The sequence below is a fragment of the Cebidichthys violaceus genome, unplaced genomic scaffold (genome assembly GCF_023349555.1).
Source record: "Cebidichthys violaceus isolate CVI_PGR_0920_01 unplaced genomic scaffold, fCebVio1.0.p SCAF_7, whole genome shotgun sequence".
Taxonomy (NCBI): domain Eukaryota; kingdom Metazoa; phylum Chordata; class Actinopteri; order Perciformes; family Stichaeidae; genus Cebidichthys; species Cebidichthys violaceus.
In genome coordinates, this window is record NW_027176927.1 from 6,088,101 (window position 1) to 6,106,680 (window position 18,580).

Consider the following 18,580-nt stretch of genomic DNA (forward strand, 5'->3'; position numbering starts at 1 on the left):
AACACTGTTTGTCGGTTTATTTTAGACGAGCCGATTGGTCAGTCCCACCAAAAGCTAATAGAAAAAAAAGACGCATTCAATTTAATGGTAACTAAATTATAACATCAGAATTTAATATTTATTACCAGATGCTTTAGTTACATAAAACAAAATGCTTGTGTAGCATTAGCACCAATGAGAATTCCATATATATTTAAATGATATATTTGTGAACATACCTCTTCATCTACATTTGCTATTTGACAAAAGAACAGCTGTGAGAGCTTTGATTCTTTGAAGAAAACTGCATTTTATTCAGATGAAGAAAAACGGCATTGATAAAATGAGGCAAATCAGGAAACATCAAGTTCATATAAAATAAAGACAACAAAAACAGCTGTAATAAAAGACAAAGTTCAACTTAAAAAGAAGCAACGTTAGGGTACTAAGAGAGATCCTCTAAAGGTTCCTACAGATACAGTAAAGGCAGTGAAGTCGATAATGGCTGCAGATCACAGCAGTCTTCCTCTGCACTCAGTGGATCCACAGCAGCAGAGCAGCACCTTCCCCTCCACACTGCCCACCTCGTAGTTGTAGTCCCAGGTCAGCTCTGTGCCGGCCCGGATCCGCCTGCATGACGACACAAGCAGGCAAGTGAGTGCAGGATAAGAGCTTTATGTTAACTTAAAGCTAATGTAGTGTATTGACTAACAGGTGGAGTTAACACTGTATAAACACCCCATAAAGTCTAGCATCATTGTCCTGAGACAAGTTTTAATAAAAGGAGAAAATACTCAGTACTTTGAATTTATCAAGTATTTAATTACTGTACAAAAATTGGCTTTACCATATAGTTATTTCATAATTTAATTCATAAGTTATTTCAAGACTATTCGTTTATTTAATTACCAGAGAACATACTATATTGTGATGTATATTGTTATCTAGATAAATGAAATGACCTATATCAGGAGATAAGATTTTGGCCATTTCACCCATCCATAATCTGTGACAAACTTAAAATGTGTTTCCAAACTCACTTGCTGGCAAAGAACGCCACCCAGGGAAACCTCAAGTCATGCGTGTCCACAAACACATTCTGCACGAAAAGGTTGGGACTACAGCTGTGCTGTAATACCAAGAGGAGATGGACATAATCAAATAAAAGATATATATACAGTTGTGGTCAAAAGTTTACATACACTTGTAAAGAACATAATGTCATGGCTCTCTTGAGTTTCCAGTTATTTCTACAACTCTGATTTTTCTCTGATAGAGTCATTGGAACAGATACTTCTTTGTCACAAAAAACATTCATGAAGTTTGGTTCTTTCATGACTTTATTATGGGTTAACAGAAAAAGTGACAAAATCTGCTGGGTCAAAAATATACATACAGCAACATGAATTAGCAATTTTGGTGACTTAGAAAGTTGTGTCAATGAAATGAGCTCCATAGCATGGCCTCTTAACTTCTTGTGAGTGATTATGAGTGACTACAGCTGGTGACTTCTCTGAGGCCATTTAAATAGGGCTCATTGGATACAAACGCCCACAAACGCTACAATGGGAAAGTCAAAGGAGCTCAGCATGGATCTGAAAAAGCGAATCATTGACTTGAACAAGTCAGGAAAGTCACTTGGAGCCATTTCAAAGCAGCTGCAGGTCCCAAGAGCAACAGTGCAAACAATTGTTTGTAAGTATAAAGTGCATGGCACTGTTTTGTCACTGCCACGATCAGGAAGAAAACGCAAGCTATCACCTGCTGCTGAGAGAAAATTGGTCAGGAGGGTGAAGAGTCAACCGAGAACCACCAAAAAGCAGATCTGCCAAGAATTAGAAGCTGCTGGAACACAGGTGTCAGTGTCCACAGTCAAGTGTGTTTTGCATCTCCATGGACTGAGAGGCTGCCGTGCAAGAAGGAAGCCCTTGCTCCAAAAGCGGCACCTTAAGGCTCGACTGAAGTTTGCTGCTGATCACATGGACAAAGATAAGACCTTCTGGAGGAGAGTTCTGTGGTCAGACGAAACAAAAATCAAGCTGTTTGGCCACAATGCCCAGCAATATGTTTGGAGGAGAAAAGGTGAGGCCTTTAACCCCAAGAACACCATGCCTACCGTCAAGCACGGTGGTGGTAGTATTATGCTGTGGGGCTGTTTTGCTGCCAATGGAACTGGTGCTTTACAGAGAGTAAATGGGATAATGAAGAAGGAGGATTACCTTCAAATTCTTCAAGATAACCTAAAATCATCAGCCCGAAGGTTGGGTCTTGGGCGCAGTTGGGTGTTCCAACAGGACAATGACCCCAAACACACATCAAAAGTGGTAATGGAATGGCTAAATCAGGCTAGAATTAGGGTTTTAGAATGGCCTTCCCAAAGTCCTGACTTAAATCCCATTGAGAACATGTGGACAATGCTGAAGAAACAAGTCCATGTCAGAAAGCCATCAAATTTAACTGAACTGCACCAATTCTGTCAAGAGGAGTGGTCAAAGATTCAACGAGAAGCTTGCCAGAAGCTTGTGGATGGCTACCAAAAGCGCCTAATTGAAGTGAAAATGGCCAAGGGACATGTAACCAAATATTAGCACTGCTGTATGTATATTTTTGACCCAGCAGATTTGATCACTTTTTCTCTTAACCCATAATAAAGTCATGAAAGAACCAAACTTCATGAATGTTTTTTGTGACAAAGAAGTATCTGTTCCAATCACTCTATCAGAGAAAAATCAGAGTTGTAGAAATAACGGGGAAACTCAAGAGAGCCATGACATTATGTTCTTTACAAGTGTATGTAAACTTTTGACCACAACTGTGTGTGTATATATGAACATAATCAATGGATACACATTGAGATCTTTCAGATTACACACTTACATTGAGGTAACGCCCAAGGTTTCCTTCCAACTTGGCATCAATGATGTAGCAGGACTCTTCACCGTCAAAGAACAGGCGGGTGTTTTTGGGAGCGTTCTCCCCACCTCCTCCAGTCTGACCCTGCTGTCCTGTTTTTCCTCCCTGACCTCCCGGCCCTCCCCCGCCTCCAGGGGTTCCTGTTTTCACCATCATCCCGTGGCCGCTCTTTAGGGCGATGCCACGCGTTGATTTCACCGCTACCTGCTTCTTAGTCACACCTGAACCAGAAAAGCAGCAACAGGAGTGAGCAAGAAAAGAAAGTAAAAACCATGCAGTCATTATCAGTGTAGTGTAAATTCAAGTATTTTCTCCCTTTTCTTCTCCTCACCCAGGTTGACTTTTTCTCTCTCCTTGTTGTCATCAGATCCAGAGCTGATGGTCTGAACCTCATCACTGTCAGAGAGAGTCATCACATCCTGCTTCTTCCCCGTTTCTGACTTCACTTGACTGCGAGAAATAAAATTAATCTTAAAAGCTTTAAGATTTAAGATAACTTCAGGTGAGGTTAATGATCACAGAGTTGCTGAATTATTGTTAAAAACAATATGTTTAAAATCAGGAAAAACTATTAATCCATTCAAGCAAAATTTGTTAAGTACAACACACCTCTTGCCGTCTCCGGATTCCTGTGATGGAAAACAAAAAAATTGAGGGTTATGGATCATTGTGCAAGACAATCATGAGAATAAGACCTTTTACAATCAATCCTCTTACTAAAGATACTGGATCTAAGATGAGAGTTCTAATGAGCAGAAACAGCAGGACTGTGCTTCTATTTATGTGGGAGACACTGCAATTCATTTAAGGCGGCTTTGCACACAGAGCTCAAATCCATGACACATTCTCACTTTATCTCCTTTTACTCACCTTCTTCATCCCCTGGCTGGTGAGCCAGGAAGCCACTTTGCTTTTCCCCGTCTCTTCTGGCATGGACGGTGGCTTATCGTCTTCAGTTCCTCTGGCTAACGCGCTCAATCCATCTTTACTGTCTTGACTCCCTGGGGCAGGAAGGCGACAAAACAGAAATCTTCCAAACCCATCTTTAGATCAATGCAGGCGAAACAATGTAGGTATTCCCCATAATGTGAGGTGTGTTGAGAAAGATAGAAACACAGTACATGTCAAGATATAACCTTTAACTCAACTACATTTGGCATTCACACTAGGCCTAAAACTTAAATGCAATTGTTTGTGATTAAATGGCAAGTAAAAATTACTTTCATTATCAATTCATATAAATATATTTTTTGAATAACTGATTAGGCATTTAATCTACAAAATGTTAAACACACCAAATGTCTTAAGTAAAGTATTGTATTTGCTAATTTTGTCTCAAAACATTTCAAATGATAACAAATGTAAAAAGCAAAACAGTCAAAACTTTTAAAAGTTCTAACCAGCATTTTTCATTATTTTTATTTTAAAAGATTAAAATGTTTTATCATTCAGCAAAATTGTTTTTATTAATTTTCTGTTGGAAGAGGTCTTTTCATCACTACTACTCAGCTGCTGTCTTGTAAATTAATTTAACATGTTACCAATAATGCAGTAAGATGATGGAAAATGATTTCATACAGCTGTGGATGAAAGATACTGGTATTAAATCACCCACTAGTACGACACATTTAACACACGTATACAAATCAGTCTCACACCAAGACCACAACCAAGCCTAATGTGGACACTACAGGTCTTTAAAGCAATTCTTTTTTGGAAAGGTTTCTCTCGCTTAGCTTACCATAAAGGCTGGAAACGGGGAAACAGCTAGCCTGGCTCTGAAAAAATGTATCAACATCTGCCTGTCAGCTCCTCTAAAGATCACTAATAAACATGTTAAATCAATTCTGTACAACAAAATTATAGTTTTACAGTAATTATGAACCGGACTATTTCTTTACCTTTAATGGGTAATCTAACGCAACCTTTTGAATAAGTATAATTCCTTAAATGTCTAACCATTTGTTTCAATAAAAACACTGAAGATTGACCTCCTCCCACACCTCATGAAGAGGCCACCAGCTCACCTTCCTTGTTGCCTTTGAGCTGACCACGGGTGGTGTAACTCCTCCACACAGAGCTGGAGCTGAAATAGTTCTCCTTCACAAACGTGTCGTCTGAACTGTCACTTTCCTCTTCGCTCTTTGAATCCTTGTCATCGTCGTCATTGCTGTCCCCTGATGAGCTTTGGCCTTTAGCAGATGAAAAATACATAAATAAATAAAACAGTGAAAAATCATGTGGAGAAACACAGCAGAGAATATAGCCCGGTCCATTTGGGACCACCTAGATCTCTCACCTTTGGACTTGGACTCACCCTTTTTGGGCGGTCTCCCAACAGGGTTAGCTGATACTAAAGCCGATGGTTGGATTTTTATCCTCGCCACGTCCACACCGCTCCCCTCGCTGTCCGAACAGTGAGCCTCGCTCTCGTAGCCCTCTTTGAAGTTCTCCACACTCTCTATGTGGTCCAGATTGGCGAAGTACTCATCGCCCATCTCTAGACCTTCCCTGTCGGCAAAGTCGTCCGTCAAGATTTTACCTGGTAAAGTAGAAGAGAAATGGAGTGAGGAAAAAGTGACTTTGCATTCAAGTCATCTGCTGTTGTATTGCAATGAATAAACGGCTGTAAATGTCTGCATGTGTGTCTGTTTCCCATGATGTCTGCCTGTATCTTCTTATAAGTCTGGTCTTTTCCTCACCAGCATAGATGCAGACAAAAGAGCCCTTGGCCACATCATCCAGACAGCGGATGCCCCAGCCTTTGTTCTGGGTCTTGAAGAGCTGGAGGCGCACCTGCAGGCCATGTTGCACCAACCGGTTGGTGCACATCTGAGCACAGCATTTGCACCGCTTGTTACACTCGTAGATCCTGAGGAGAGAAAAACAAAATCGGACGGAGGGAAGGAGAGTTGATGGCCAATGAGATTAGACAACCAAAATAGCAATTATATACAAAAGTAATTATCTGTGTGTGTGTATATATATGTGTGTGTGTGCAATGTCTGACCCTGTTGGGAGGCACTCCTCTAATCGTTTGTGCAAGAATCCAGCATTTGGGTTGATCTGTGCCCCGGGTGTACAACCTGTAGCCTGAAGGGTCAGCTGGTGGCAAGAGCATTTGGACCTGTAACAAATACGCAAAGGCATGTTTAGAATATTTAAAGTGGGAGAAATATGAAAAATCATGGGTCAAATATTTCACTCACTTGTCGCGACAGCCATCGGTGCAATCGCATCCAACCAGGAAGTCTGGGCTGGTGTTGATGTATACTCCATCTTCAGGAATACGCTCTTTACCTCGAAGAGAAGAGAGGGACAAATAAATAACTTATTACGCAGGGATTTTTCAAAGGAAGTAGGGGCAGCAAATGTCAACTGCATGGATAGGTAATTATTTCTGATTTATTTTGATGTCTTTTTGCACATAAGACCTGCAGGTGAAGCAGGGAGCTAAAGGCTTACAACAACAGCTCGATGAAAGCTAAAAGCAAGGTAAACAAAGAACACATTCCGTGACAAATGTCGGGATGTAATCATATGTACAAACTGCATTTATCAATGCACAATATCAGAGCACAAGCTAATGCTAGGAACACAATATCAGCCCAAATATAGTCCATATATAGAAGTGGGATGTTGGGAATACAAATCAGCGTTATACTGTGTATAGTGTTTGTGTCATAGTGGAGGACAACTGACGCAGCATTACACGGGACAAAAAGACTCACAATGTTTTAAGCCGTCTCTCGCCAAGTTCCATAACTTCTACGACGTGTTCTGTGATGGTGACCGAAAGGAGCAGACTGCTCTTTAGTGCACAGTGCGAGTAGCACTGATGTGGCCTCGAGCTGCTAAACTTCTGGCGTTCTGACTCAACCGACGCTGACATAAGTGACATCATGTGAGGCCATTTATCAGACTTTGCATAACTCCCTCTGGAGCCACAAAAAGCTTCATACTATTTTTTGCCATATATACACACGTATCCTACCCAAGAGATGTAAACAGACTCTGATGTTTATAATCAGTCATTTCAAAAATATATATTGCGTAGTGTGATCCCAGAACAAGCCCAGTGAATCTTCCTTTGTTGACATCTCAATGTAATTCTTACTGTAAGCTACTTTAGGAGGCGGGGTGGTATCAATCTCGTTGACGCAGGAGAGTGGGATGTCCTCTCTTCCAGCAGTGATGTCATCATAATAATAGATCGGCCTCTGCGGCTGGAATGGCCGGTCCACGAGCACATAGGGGTCTAGACAGAACATCTCTAAGAATATAAAGTCACAGCGTGTCTGGAAGAGGTAGTGCTGGATCTCTCCCATGTTGCGCAGGCAAAGCCCACATGGAGCCTTGTAGATCACGTGGAAGGACATCTGAGGGGTGGACACGCAGAAGACAAGAGTTCAGTTTAACTGCAAGGATATTAAAGGAAAACTGGCTATTTGAAGGTACGGGAGAAAGTTTAGGTAAGGGTTAGGCCTCATATTTTCGCTACATTAATGTAATCTTCCTTCAAATTGACCTTGCGGTTGACTTTTCGTCGTCCCGTCATGCGTCTGAAATCGTACAGTAACGGTGTGAGGAGGGGGTTCTTTCCTCGGTGCATGTCGGAGTTTGCAGGTCGGACACGATTCAGACATGCGGGCTGACACGTGTGTGCGAGGTAGAAGATGCGGTCCGTCGGGGCTCGGTATGAGGGCTGGTGTGGGATGGTGGCCATTGTGTGGGTCATAGAAGGGGGTGCAGCAGCCAGAGTGGGCAGTCTCTGATAAGACTGTGTGAAAGCAGGTGAAGCAATACTTTGGACACTCAAAATTCTTGCACTATGGATTGACAAAAACAAAAAAAAGACAGAGACAAAGACGAGTTAACATCAAATTTCTAAGATGAGATCATTTGCAAAAGCACTGAAAAAAATTCAGTTGTCATGAACCGGGAAATAAGCTAAAGTGACCAAATCCTTTTTGGTACCAGGCTGTTAACGTGTTTCTATCGTAAAGTAAAGTTAACATGAGGGTCTACAGGGATTGACTCACTTTTGAAGCCAAATTGACCGTTTGAGGAACTGCAGTTTTTGGCACTTTCGCATTGGCTTTGTTTCTCAGCACCATAGGTTGATGCTTGGTAGCAACTTTATTTTATATTGCACTTTATTTTATACTTTATTTTATGTTTCTCTGTAAATTTTAATACATTTCTACTTTGCACTGTGTTGATTGTTGTTGACTGTTAAATGTTATGCACCTCCTGTCATGTCAAATTCCTTGTATGTTCAACATACCATGGCAATAAATGGTTCTGATTCTGATTCTGATTAGACCAAACTATAAGGTGGACTTACCTAGTGAGGTCGCCGGGACTGGAAGAAAGAGACTGCATCATCATTTTGGAAGCATGAGTGCCTCCCACCCCTGGGACAAATGGAGAAGTACTCTTCTTTGCCATCTGATGTTTATTGCTTGAAGACAGCAAGGAGAGAAATGACAGTCAACATCAAGTCTCCACTTCCTTTCAAATCGTCTGGGTTTAAAACATTGGACTTGAAGCTGGTAGAGCTGACTACAAACTTTTTAAACAAGGCGACCATTTGCTAACAAGTTTCCCTTCTTTATAAAGTCATAATATGTCAATGTTGTTTTTCAGTTTGTTGTTCTGCTGCCAAGTGGCCAAACACATAAATTAATCCAGCTTTGAGGGGGTGCTAAAAAGTAAATGTACACAAAATGAAAAGCAGTAATTTACTACCCTACTACTACTACTGTGTTTTTATGAAGAAAAAAATACTATAAATTACTATAACAAAGTCAAAGGATAACATTTTAAATTGTTGATGGTTTACTGACTTCAGAGCTGTTTAAATGATTTTTGGAATGGTGGCACAAAAAAAAATCTGGAGCCTTGTAGACAAGCTGCTATAATCAAACAACAAAGGGATCTGTATCTGCCAATATGGATCATCAATGATTGGCAATCGGTATCGGCGGCAAAAAAAGTGTGATTGGGGATCTCTAAAAGCGACTGTATATTTGCTCCTTTTTTTCTTTTGTGCTGATCCGATCAGTAATCCCATACATTTTATGATCCGTTGCACCACTACCAATTTTAGTTTGAGAAGACTGTCCTCAGGTAATTTGGTTACATCTTTAAAAGTGTTCCATCAAAAGGTAAATTGTTCCTCAGCTTCAGCTTTTCTCTGGAAAGTATACACCTTGGAACAAACTGCCTTTAGTAGTGTTACTGCTATAGTTCAGTGAACATCACTTACTCAACACGTGGAGGCTGTGGAGGCTGAATCGTCTGTTGGATTTGTTGAATTTGTTGCATTTGTTGTGGCTGTGGGGGCTGAGGACGTAGTTGTAGTTGTTGTTGTTGTTGTTGTTGCTGCTGCTGCTGTTGTTGTTGTTGTTGTTGTTGTTGTTGTTGCTGTTGCTGTTGCTGTTGTTGCTGTTGCTGTTGTGGTGGTGGTGGTGTCTGTGAAGGCTGGCTGGGTGAGCCTGGCTGTGTTTTGACAGGAGAGGCTCCAACATGTCCATCACTGGTGTATTGAACTACTGGACCTCTACTCCTCAACGCCCCTGGAGATCAAAATGGACAAAAAGAGATAAAGTGAAAATCAAATGGCTTAAAGCAAACATGAGTGAGTGAGTGTAGTAAAGCATGGCCCAATTACCGAAAAATTATTATAATTTATTATTTTTTCAAATTTTCTTCTTTAAAAACACAAAATCACAGTGGTTGAAATTAGCCTTTTTGACGAGATTAACAGTGCAAACATTTAAATGTTACCCATGTTAGGCCGTGTCCTCTGCTGGCCGGCCAGCTTCTTCTCCTGGGTGTTGGCGGTGGTCATCTTCAGGTTGAACATTGGCTCCAGCCTGGTGGAGCCTCTATAAATCCACTCACTCCTCTTGTCATCCTGATCAACACAAAACAACAAGTTTGCTCTCCCGTCTGAACTTTTTGACAGTGGTCTAACTCGGTGAAGGTTTTTTTTTTTTTTTTTTTTACATCAACGTACCAAAAAGAGGATCTTGACCAAGCTTCCATCCACCTCTTCCACTTTGCTCTTCCACCAGGTTCCCTCCCACTCCGTCTTGATGATCTGCCCAACCTTTAGGAGCACCATCGGCCTGCTGGGATACGCAGTGATGTACTCCTCGATGAAGTCTCTACACGATGCATCCTCTATGTCCTCCCAGGTACGCTTTACTGTGAAAACAAGAATGATCTCAATTTAACGCAGCATTTAGCCAACTCATTTTACAGCTGCGTAATAGGTATTTACCGGGCTTTACACATTACAAGAGAGAAGGAGAACATGGGCACTTACATGGTCTGCAAACTGGGTGGAGGTCAGGTAGTGTCACATATGACGCATAGCCATCATCAAAGAAGATCAAAAACCTGAAACACATACAACAGAAGATATGAACTACAGTCCTACTGATTCACTAGTGTGTGTTTAATATAAAGTGTCTCTATTATATAGTTTAAACCACTGACCATTGTAAAAAGTCCCACTTACATCATATCTTGGTCTCAATTTTTTACTTGGTACCAAAAATGTTTGTTTATTTAACTAAAATAGTTGATCCATCGGATTTTGTAACTCTCATTGATATTGGCCTAAAAAATACAGTATTGGTAGAACTCTGACGTCAACCAATAAGCACATCCCACAATTAGTTTAGCCATTCTTTAGCTTTGTCTGCCCACCTCATACGGTTCTTGTTGTTGGGCATCTCTGCTACTATTCCAGCGTAGAGCCACACCAGGTTACCGTCCTTGTACTTGGCGACTACCCGAGCCCCGACATACAGGATCTCCAGGGTGGGGTTATACTCGAAGGCCACATGATTCCCAGACAGCAGACTCTTTCCTTTATCAAACTTCACTTTGTACTTGGATATACCGTTCCCTGAATGTAGACAGAGGGTGAGTTGCATTAAACATAGCACATCAGGAAAATTAAAGCATAGAATACATACAATAAATAACAATCGGAAAAAAAACATGTAAACAAAAATGTTTTGGGAACACACCGACTGGGCTGACAGCAACCAGGGCGCCTCTGTGCCAAGTCTTGGTGCGTTTCTTTCCCAAAATCATCATGCCGACTCTCAGCTCATCTTCTGTCACGTTTGGGTTGGGCTGGGTCATGGACTGAGACTGAAGCTGGGATACAAACACTGCTGGCACTGAAGCATGAATACCTGGAGGGTGGGACAAGCCACACATACTGTTAGCGTCACATATAGTTGACGCATTACCCTAAAGAAATATATGTCTGCTCACCTGGCTGTGATGGAGAACGAAGCAATGGAGCACCTGGTGAGGGCTTGCCGACCATTTGGACCAACTTCTGCACCTGCTGGGATGTTTTCTGTAGCGCTGTGGAGGCCTCATTTAACTGGTAAATAAACAACATATACATCATCATCTGCATACACTGAGCAGTGACACACCTCCATGGATGTTTGCTATAGAAACCTAAATATAAATTTCTTCCCTTGTAAGCATTTCCACAAGTCTGTCTCACAAAGCAGCAGTTAATTTAGATGGAAACCATTTATATATAGTGTTCTAAAATGTAGAAATTTATTTAAAAGCTACTATCGAGTCTATAGTAGACAGTAGATATAGTAGATGCTTACTTGTATATTATTGTAGCATATAATATCTAAAGATATCACAGGTTTTGACAAAATTAGGGCACATCATTAAACCAACCACAAGATACCCATGATATTTAAAAAAAATAAATCATGTTAATACGCATTTGATGATATCATATAAATACTCCTAATAAATCATGCTTTTGTACAGTTATGGTTACAGATCACTTCTACTGTTCTCACCGCTGGATCTTTGACAGGAGTGACGGGCATCTTTGGAGGAACCACTGAAACATTATAAAAGAGCAGAAGTTAACAACCCATTGTTTTCATGTCGCAGTAGCAATGAAATTGGAACCGAAAGGAGCTGGACTTACGACAGCCAACAGCAATGACGTCATCGTCATCGTCGTCGTCTATCTCGATGACCTCAGAGGACAGCACGCCTCCTCCGCCCCCCTCATCCTCTGAGCTGCTCTCTTTGTAAATGAGACCGTTCTTCTGGTAAGTTTCCTTCACAAGCTTCTCACACTCCAATAGGGACCTGAGGAACAGTCGGGGGGAAATGTGAGCATTAACAATTAATACTGTGGATGTGCGACAGCGCAGCCAGACTGCTCCTGTCTGAGCTTTTAACTCACACACTCACTTATATCACGTCTTCTTTTAATACAGTAGATAAGAAAATGTAGAAACGGTATGATATCTGCTAACCTGCACAAATATATCAGCCAATTGCAGGTTGTTTTATAATTCACCACACCCTTTTACCTTCCATAGAAATGACTCCAATCAGTTGCACACATTTAAATTTTGAGATTTAAATTTGGGCAAGAGAAAATATTTGTATGGGATTAGTTCTAAGTGTTTGTAGACACCCTTAGTTGAAGTATTGGCATCTGTATCAGGAGAGTAAAATGCTTTGTTGCATCTATCCTCTCATTTTCTGTCATCCCTCTTCTGGTGTTATCAAATAAAGGAATAAAATGCCCCAAACAACACAGCGCACTGTCACACATTACACCCACAAGCATGGATTCTTATCTGTTTAACAGGAAATGTGAAAATAATCAGACTGTGCTTTACAAAATGAAATTTACATAATGCACAATGTGATGTCAAAATGTACAGACAGTGTAATCATTTGTGTCCCCAGCAGAGCCACATCTGTTGGATGTTTGTTAGGAACCTATGTTGTGTTGTTTCGGCCTGCTTGAAGCCGACATCCATCATGTTTTGTTAGAGTTCTTGGTCGGTCCCCTCGCTTTGTCAATGCTACCCGCTACATTTTCCTGTTATACAGGAGCTGATTGGAACAGCTGGCTTCTACACAATAATCCACAACTTCATAATTTGTTGTAGAGACTACTCTAAAGTAAAAGTGCCGTCAACAGACTCATGTCACACTTACTTGTTGGCATCGATGAGAAGCATGTCTGTCCTCGCCTCCTCTTCTTCTTTGTGCTCCACCCATTCCTTGAGCTCCATCAGCTGAGCCTTCTTCTTCTGCACAATCTCACTCTTCTCCACGGCTTCATCAATCCACTTCTTCAGCTCATCCAGAGAAATGCCCAACTCTTCCTCCATGGTAGCATCCCAGCCCTCCACTTCCACTCTTAGGAGGAAAAAAAAACCACACACAAAAATGACATTTAAACATAATTTTAAATACCTACACATTAGACTTCTATTTGACACTCATTAAGTAGTAATTATATTAATCTATTTGATAGCCTTATGATAAGCATGTCCTAATACTCTCTTCTTCTTTTTACACATTTAAAGAGTTTGATTTGATACATCTAGCATACCGTTTTAATACATTTTAATATCATAATGAGGACTCATAACATATTGCACAACCCTTGTTTTAACAGACATTACATGCAGGGTTAAATTGATATATTTCAGCGTATCAACTCCAAGAATAAACTCTACAGCATCCCTGATTTCGGACGTGCATCATTACATTTAAAGCATCAATGCAGACTGAGATCGTTGGGCTGTAATTAAAAACATTGCACACTAGACGGGTTCACACATGTGTAACGTTACAAACGTCTGTTTCAGCGTGACTTCAATATGTTAGATTCGTTTATACCCACGAACACAGTCACAGCACCGATGGTAACGGTCACCACCAAAACAACAACTGCGATATAATGTAGAGTTGGTACTAATTTGGCACATGGCTTCAAAAATAACAATTAGGCAGCGTAAAGGTAATGTTGAAGCAGCTGCGATAGGCTTGACTTGGAAAATTGCTCGCTAACGTCAACGTTACTGGTTAGCACAAAAAGAGACAGTTTGGAAAACATGAATACCGTTAATTAAACTCGGATAACATCCGATTAATCTCTTCAGACGGAGTGGCTGATCATTAAACCCACAATGACTTCATTCACACTTTAATGAGACACATTCCAGGCGGACAGGGCGGCTAAAATACTTTAAACTGACGCTTGTTACAAGTGAGAGTAGGCTAGCTCGTTAGCCTAGCATTAGCATGGAGTAGCATTAGCATGGAGAAAGTCTCATATCTTGACTAACTGGTGCAGGTGTCTGGGAGGGGCAGCATCGTGCCCTCTCTAGTTGTTCTCATCAAACACATCAGACAGTAAAAATAATTCAGAGACAGCACTAAATACTCACACATCGCTGATTTCCATCCTGCCTGCTCGCAAATATGAGCTTAGCTAGCTAATGCTACCAGCTAGCTACAATAAGGAGTGCATGCATTGCATCCCAGGGTAACCGAAGAGGGCGGGGGGATTGCAGGCAGTTTGGTTTCAATAGAAGACGAAAACTGCGCCCACGCAGGTTATCCAGGTATTTAAAACGTGCAACTGAGCTACAAGATATTAACTCAATAAAAGTCTAGACTATTGCATGATGTGGAACATTCTGAAGAAATTAAGATCAACCATAGCGACATTCATTTATCGATTGTCCTTTTTATAAACACTTTTATGCTTTAAGCGTTTAATGCTTAGTATATGACTATAATAAAGTCACTTTTCAAGCAAGTTTGCAAAACGTAAGTAGAAAATTCCCATCTGACTGAAAGGGACTGCAGGAAAAAGGTGTGTTTCGGGCAGTTCTCTGACACATTTTTTTGCATTATTCCTGTGCATTAGTTGTAATTACTGTTAATCAGTTATCACTCATTCACCACTTGAGGGTGTACATGAATAATCTCTCCTGAGTCCTTCTTGGCTCTGCTTATTATTATGAATACGCCTCTATTGAAAGACTTACCCCTGTTGAATTACCAACACATGCTACAAACTAAAGGGTTTATTTCATTTGTTCAATAAGTAACTTGCATGAAAGTTTGTGCAAAATATCCAAAACATTGTGTGACAGAATTTGGGGCAAAGCGCAAAACATCTGTTCTGCGTTAAGTACATCATTGAGAAAACATCTGTGCGCTATTAATGTGGAGGGGAAGGCATTTGCCTTTGTCTTCATCAAACAACTTTTCACAATGTAAATTCTGGTATGATGGCTAAATCACACTTAATCTCTTGGAGTCAGCCACTCTGTTCTCTGTAGTGCAAGTGAAAAGTTTTGCAGTTTGTATCGTGCAAATCATGTGTTTGTGACTAGTAATGTTCCCACCTGTCATGCTGTGTTGAGGAATGTTATGTACAAATTAAAATGTCGAAAAAAGTTAATCATTAAGGCCTTAACTGAGCCAACACAAAGTGATACAAGGTATTCTCTATACTCTTCTTTTGGAAACATTGGAATAAATGTTTTTTAACCACAAGCGACTTTTGAACTGCAATGCTTACACCCGTGTCTTGGTGTCCTAGTATTGTATATTGTATTTATTTTTTTGTTAAATTAGTTTTTTATGTGTCTGAAATAAATATATATCGGTATGAAACAAGGAGAATGGGGCTGGTTGTCTCCTGTAAAGTCATGGAATTGTACATCTAATTAAATGCACAGTCTCTGACCAGAGACCAGTGTTTGCTGATGAATTGTTAAATGTTTATTTACGACTTGAGCTAAACAAACACAACACTATATGTACTACTTTATTTTGATTTTTAATATATTAATGTTTCAATATATGGAGCTGCAGGCATTTATGTTTATCATACTAGAAAGGCCTACATGTTTATCAAATTTCTAGATTTATGTGGTGAAAATATTTAATCATGTATAGATCATACAGCATTCACAGTAAATAGTCATTTTAAATATGTAAATTTAAATATTTTCAAAAAATGATTTGCTTTCAGTTTTCTATCTCATATTTGTAAACCACGAATACCTTGTTATTCATATGCATTTACAACACGATGTTAAGTATAATTTGTAATTTACAGAGCATACTTACATCATTTGCAGTTGCTGGATGCTGCTGGTAGACTTCTTTTTTTTGGTAAACATTTTTGATTTAATTAGGTAGAAAATATAGAAAAGTTGAGAAAGTGTAAGACAAAACTCCACCAGACTGATTCAGTCATAAAAGAAGCCTCAAAATATTCTTTGGCTTGAGGCAACTAATTTTTGTTATCCCATTAGAGGAGTTTGAATAGATGGCTTTACTGTAGGCTATAATTCGTAGGTCCATCATTCCTCTGTGCCTCCTGGTATGTCGCGACAGAGATGTTACTGTAAGGGTCGAGCACCATCTGACCACAGCGAACTATGGTCACCAACAAGAAGAAGCAGAGCAGGAAGAAGAAGAAGAGGGCAAAACCAAGATCCACATCCACATCCAGCCTGGACACAGAGATGGTTGGAGGGTCCATGTTGACAAATCCACAAAAAACAACAACTATTGATTCCTCGGGTGTTATCTCATCTGGTTACTTCCCTCTTGTTTGAACTACTTCATCTTCAAAGTAGTTCCACTAATGCTTGCATTTAAAAAAAATCCAGTATATTTTTATTGAAATAGATTAGCAGCTCCTTTGTTGATGCTAAAATACAATCCATCAAGCTGCTGCAGTTTCAAACTGAGTAACCAACTCTTATTCTGCTTCGTCTGAATTCGACAATCCATTCCTCTACGTCTTGGTCCGTTTTCGTTTCTCCCCACATTGACACCTACTGTCCTCCCAAAGACAAGACACACGGAGCCCCGTTTGGCACTCGTGTCCGCCATGAATAGTTAATAAGGAGTTTGGTAACGAGCAGGCCGTTCCTGAGATTAGAACACCCGTGCATCTCTCTGGTCTCTTCAGGAGACAAGACCTTAACAAGAGATGACACCTTAACAGGAGTCACTGGATCCCTGGTCAGTAAAAGGAATGGACACACGACAACACGACGGACACATCTGTCTGTACACGACCTTTTGAGGCTTTAAAAAGCAAATGTGGTGTGCAGATTAAGGTGCTCAGACTATACTGAATCAATCAGTTCACCCTATACATACCCCTGCACAAATGCACAATCATTAAATATGTATGGCCTATAAGTTGTGGAACAATTAAGAATACAGAGTGGTCAAGATGCAGAAAGGAAAACAAAAAAGGTTGAGGAAGCGAAAGAGGATATGACGCCTCAGTAGCAATCCACTTGAGAGGGGTTGGAATCTGATCCTGACCAAAAAAAATGCAGATTGCTTGTATTCTGATGCCACTACAGCAACACACACAAGTTAAGAGTAAAGTGACTCGATGCAAAAACACCTGTAAACAAGAGTCGGTGTTGAGATGATTCTCACAAAACAAGATTTACAGCACAAGACATCACTCAAGTGCGACCGAAACAGGGCACAGGAAACCTATCTTAGACCTGTACTAGAAATGAATGCCGTCTGTTTTCACCCACAGGCTGTGAAAGAGAGGACAGGACGAAGGCGGAAACTGATCCCAGGAGATACCCGCAGATCTCTTTGAGTCTTCACTGATAAACAATGGAGAAAGAAAACAGATACAGTCCAATCAATGCAAAGCTGGCTTTTGTTTCTTCACTAATTACGATCTTAAATCTGTTTAAAGAAAGTGAATAAAGGCATGTATGTAACTAAAAACAGCCTTGAGTCTTGCATGAGTGTGATGAGTAGACAACACAGGAAATATATATGTCTTTGTAATTAAGGATGAAATAATGCTCTCTCTGTGTGTGTGTGTGTGTGTGTGTGTGTGTGTGTGTGTGTGTGTGTGTGTGTGTGTGTGTGTGTGTGTGTGGAACTAACTCGGCTATGACCTACCGCAGCTGATAAGCTTGTGCAGTTCAAAAACAACTTCACTTTCAACTATTTAATACAAAAACCAAACATTTATTTCTCTCATTCAACATTTCATATACAGAATATTTATATATTTGTGTGACAAAAGTTCACGTCATTGAAAAAGAAAACCTGGATACAGAGCAACCAATAACAAAGACAACACAGTCACCAACAGAACATCCTCTTGAAGACGAAAACAATTATCAACATTGGTTTACATACAATTACATCATTTGTAATCATAAGTGTACGAGTGTTTCACACAGACAATGGACAACTGCAAGAAAAAGGGTCAAATTCAAACTAATTCCACATATTAAAAATCTTAATATTTTAGAAGCATCTTTCATCCCACCACATTCTTCTACAATACAAACTCACCAGAACATGATTGTAATACACAGGTAACTGGACCTTGTTGGCAAAGATCCACATGTTTGTCACAAAACGAGAGGAAACACTTTTAGGGCATTCTCATTAATCGATCATATTGTCTTCAGCTCAGTTTATTCCATTTTAATCCTGAATACCCTGATCAAACCATTAATTAAATACCAATCAGAATAGGGAGAAAGACGGATCAAGAGTTTCAAAATTACAACATTACTACCTTATCTCTCCATTCTAAAATAACATTAATCAAGGGGAACATTTGACAACAAATAAAGAATGTCTGTAAAAGTACTTAATTCCTGCTTGTTAATTATTGCTGTGTGATTTCTTTTCTTTATATTTATTTTACAAAAGGAGTAGAAAAGCCCATACTTGGTACAGGGTAATGCAGGGCGACAGAAAGAAGACCATCAAGTCAGAAACCCTCGGACTGTGTTTCAGTTGATAATGATACTGTACGCATCCATTTTACAAA

The 18,580-nt window shown here is 40.1% G+C and overlaps 1 protein-coding gene across 2 annotated transcripts; it reads right to left on the minus strand.

Annotated features, from left to right (window-relative positions):
- Positions 1–166: 166 nt before the first annotated feature.
- On the minus strand, positions 167–14,256 carry setdb1b (SET domain bifurcated histone lysine methyltransferase 1b). Of its 2 annotated transcripts, none has more exons than XM_068735792.1 (25): positions 14,166–14,256; positions 12,925–13,128; positions 11,891–12,057; positions 11,757–11,800; positions 11,194–11,308; positions 10,941–11,111; positions 10,615–10,816; positions 10,229–10,302; positions 9,917–10,107; positions 9,685–9,814; positions 9,164–9,473; positions 8,240–8,356; positions 7,421–7,721; positions 7,010–7,271; positions 6,102–6,192; positions 5,903–6,019; positions 5,595–5,764; positions 5,210–5,434; positions 4,920–5,084; positions 3,763–3,893; positions 3,502–3,521; positions 3,224–3,342; positions 2,857–3,113; positions 1,020–1,108; positions 167–609 (listed from the first exon to the last, which is right to left on the minus strand). In XM_068735792.1, exons 1-25 carry the CDS (start codon positions 14,180–14,182, stop codon positions 492–494), a joined length of 3,807 nt encoding a protein of 1,268 aa, XP_068591893.1. In that variant the 5' UTR covers positions 14,183–14,256; the 3' UTR covers positions 167–491. The 2 variants fall into 2 exon arrangements, with proteins under 2 accessions (XP_068591893.1, XP_068591892.1); XM_068735791.1 differs by having other exon boundaries at positions 168–609; positions 5,192–5,434.
- Between the last annotated feature and the right edge of the window lie 4,324 nt (positions 14,257–18,580).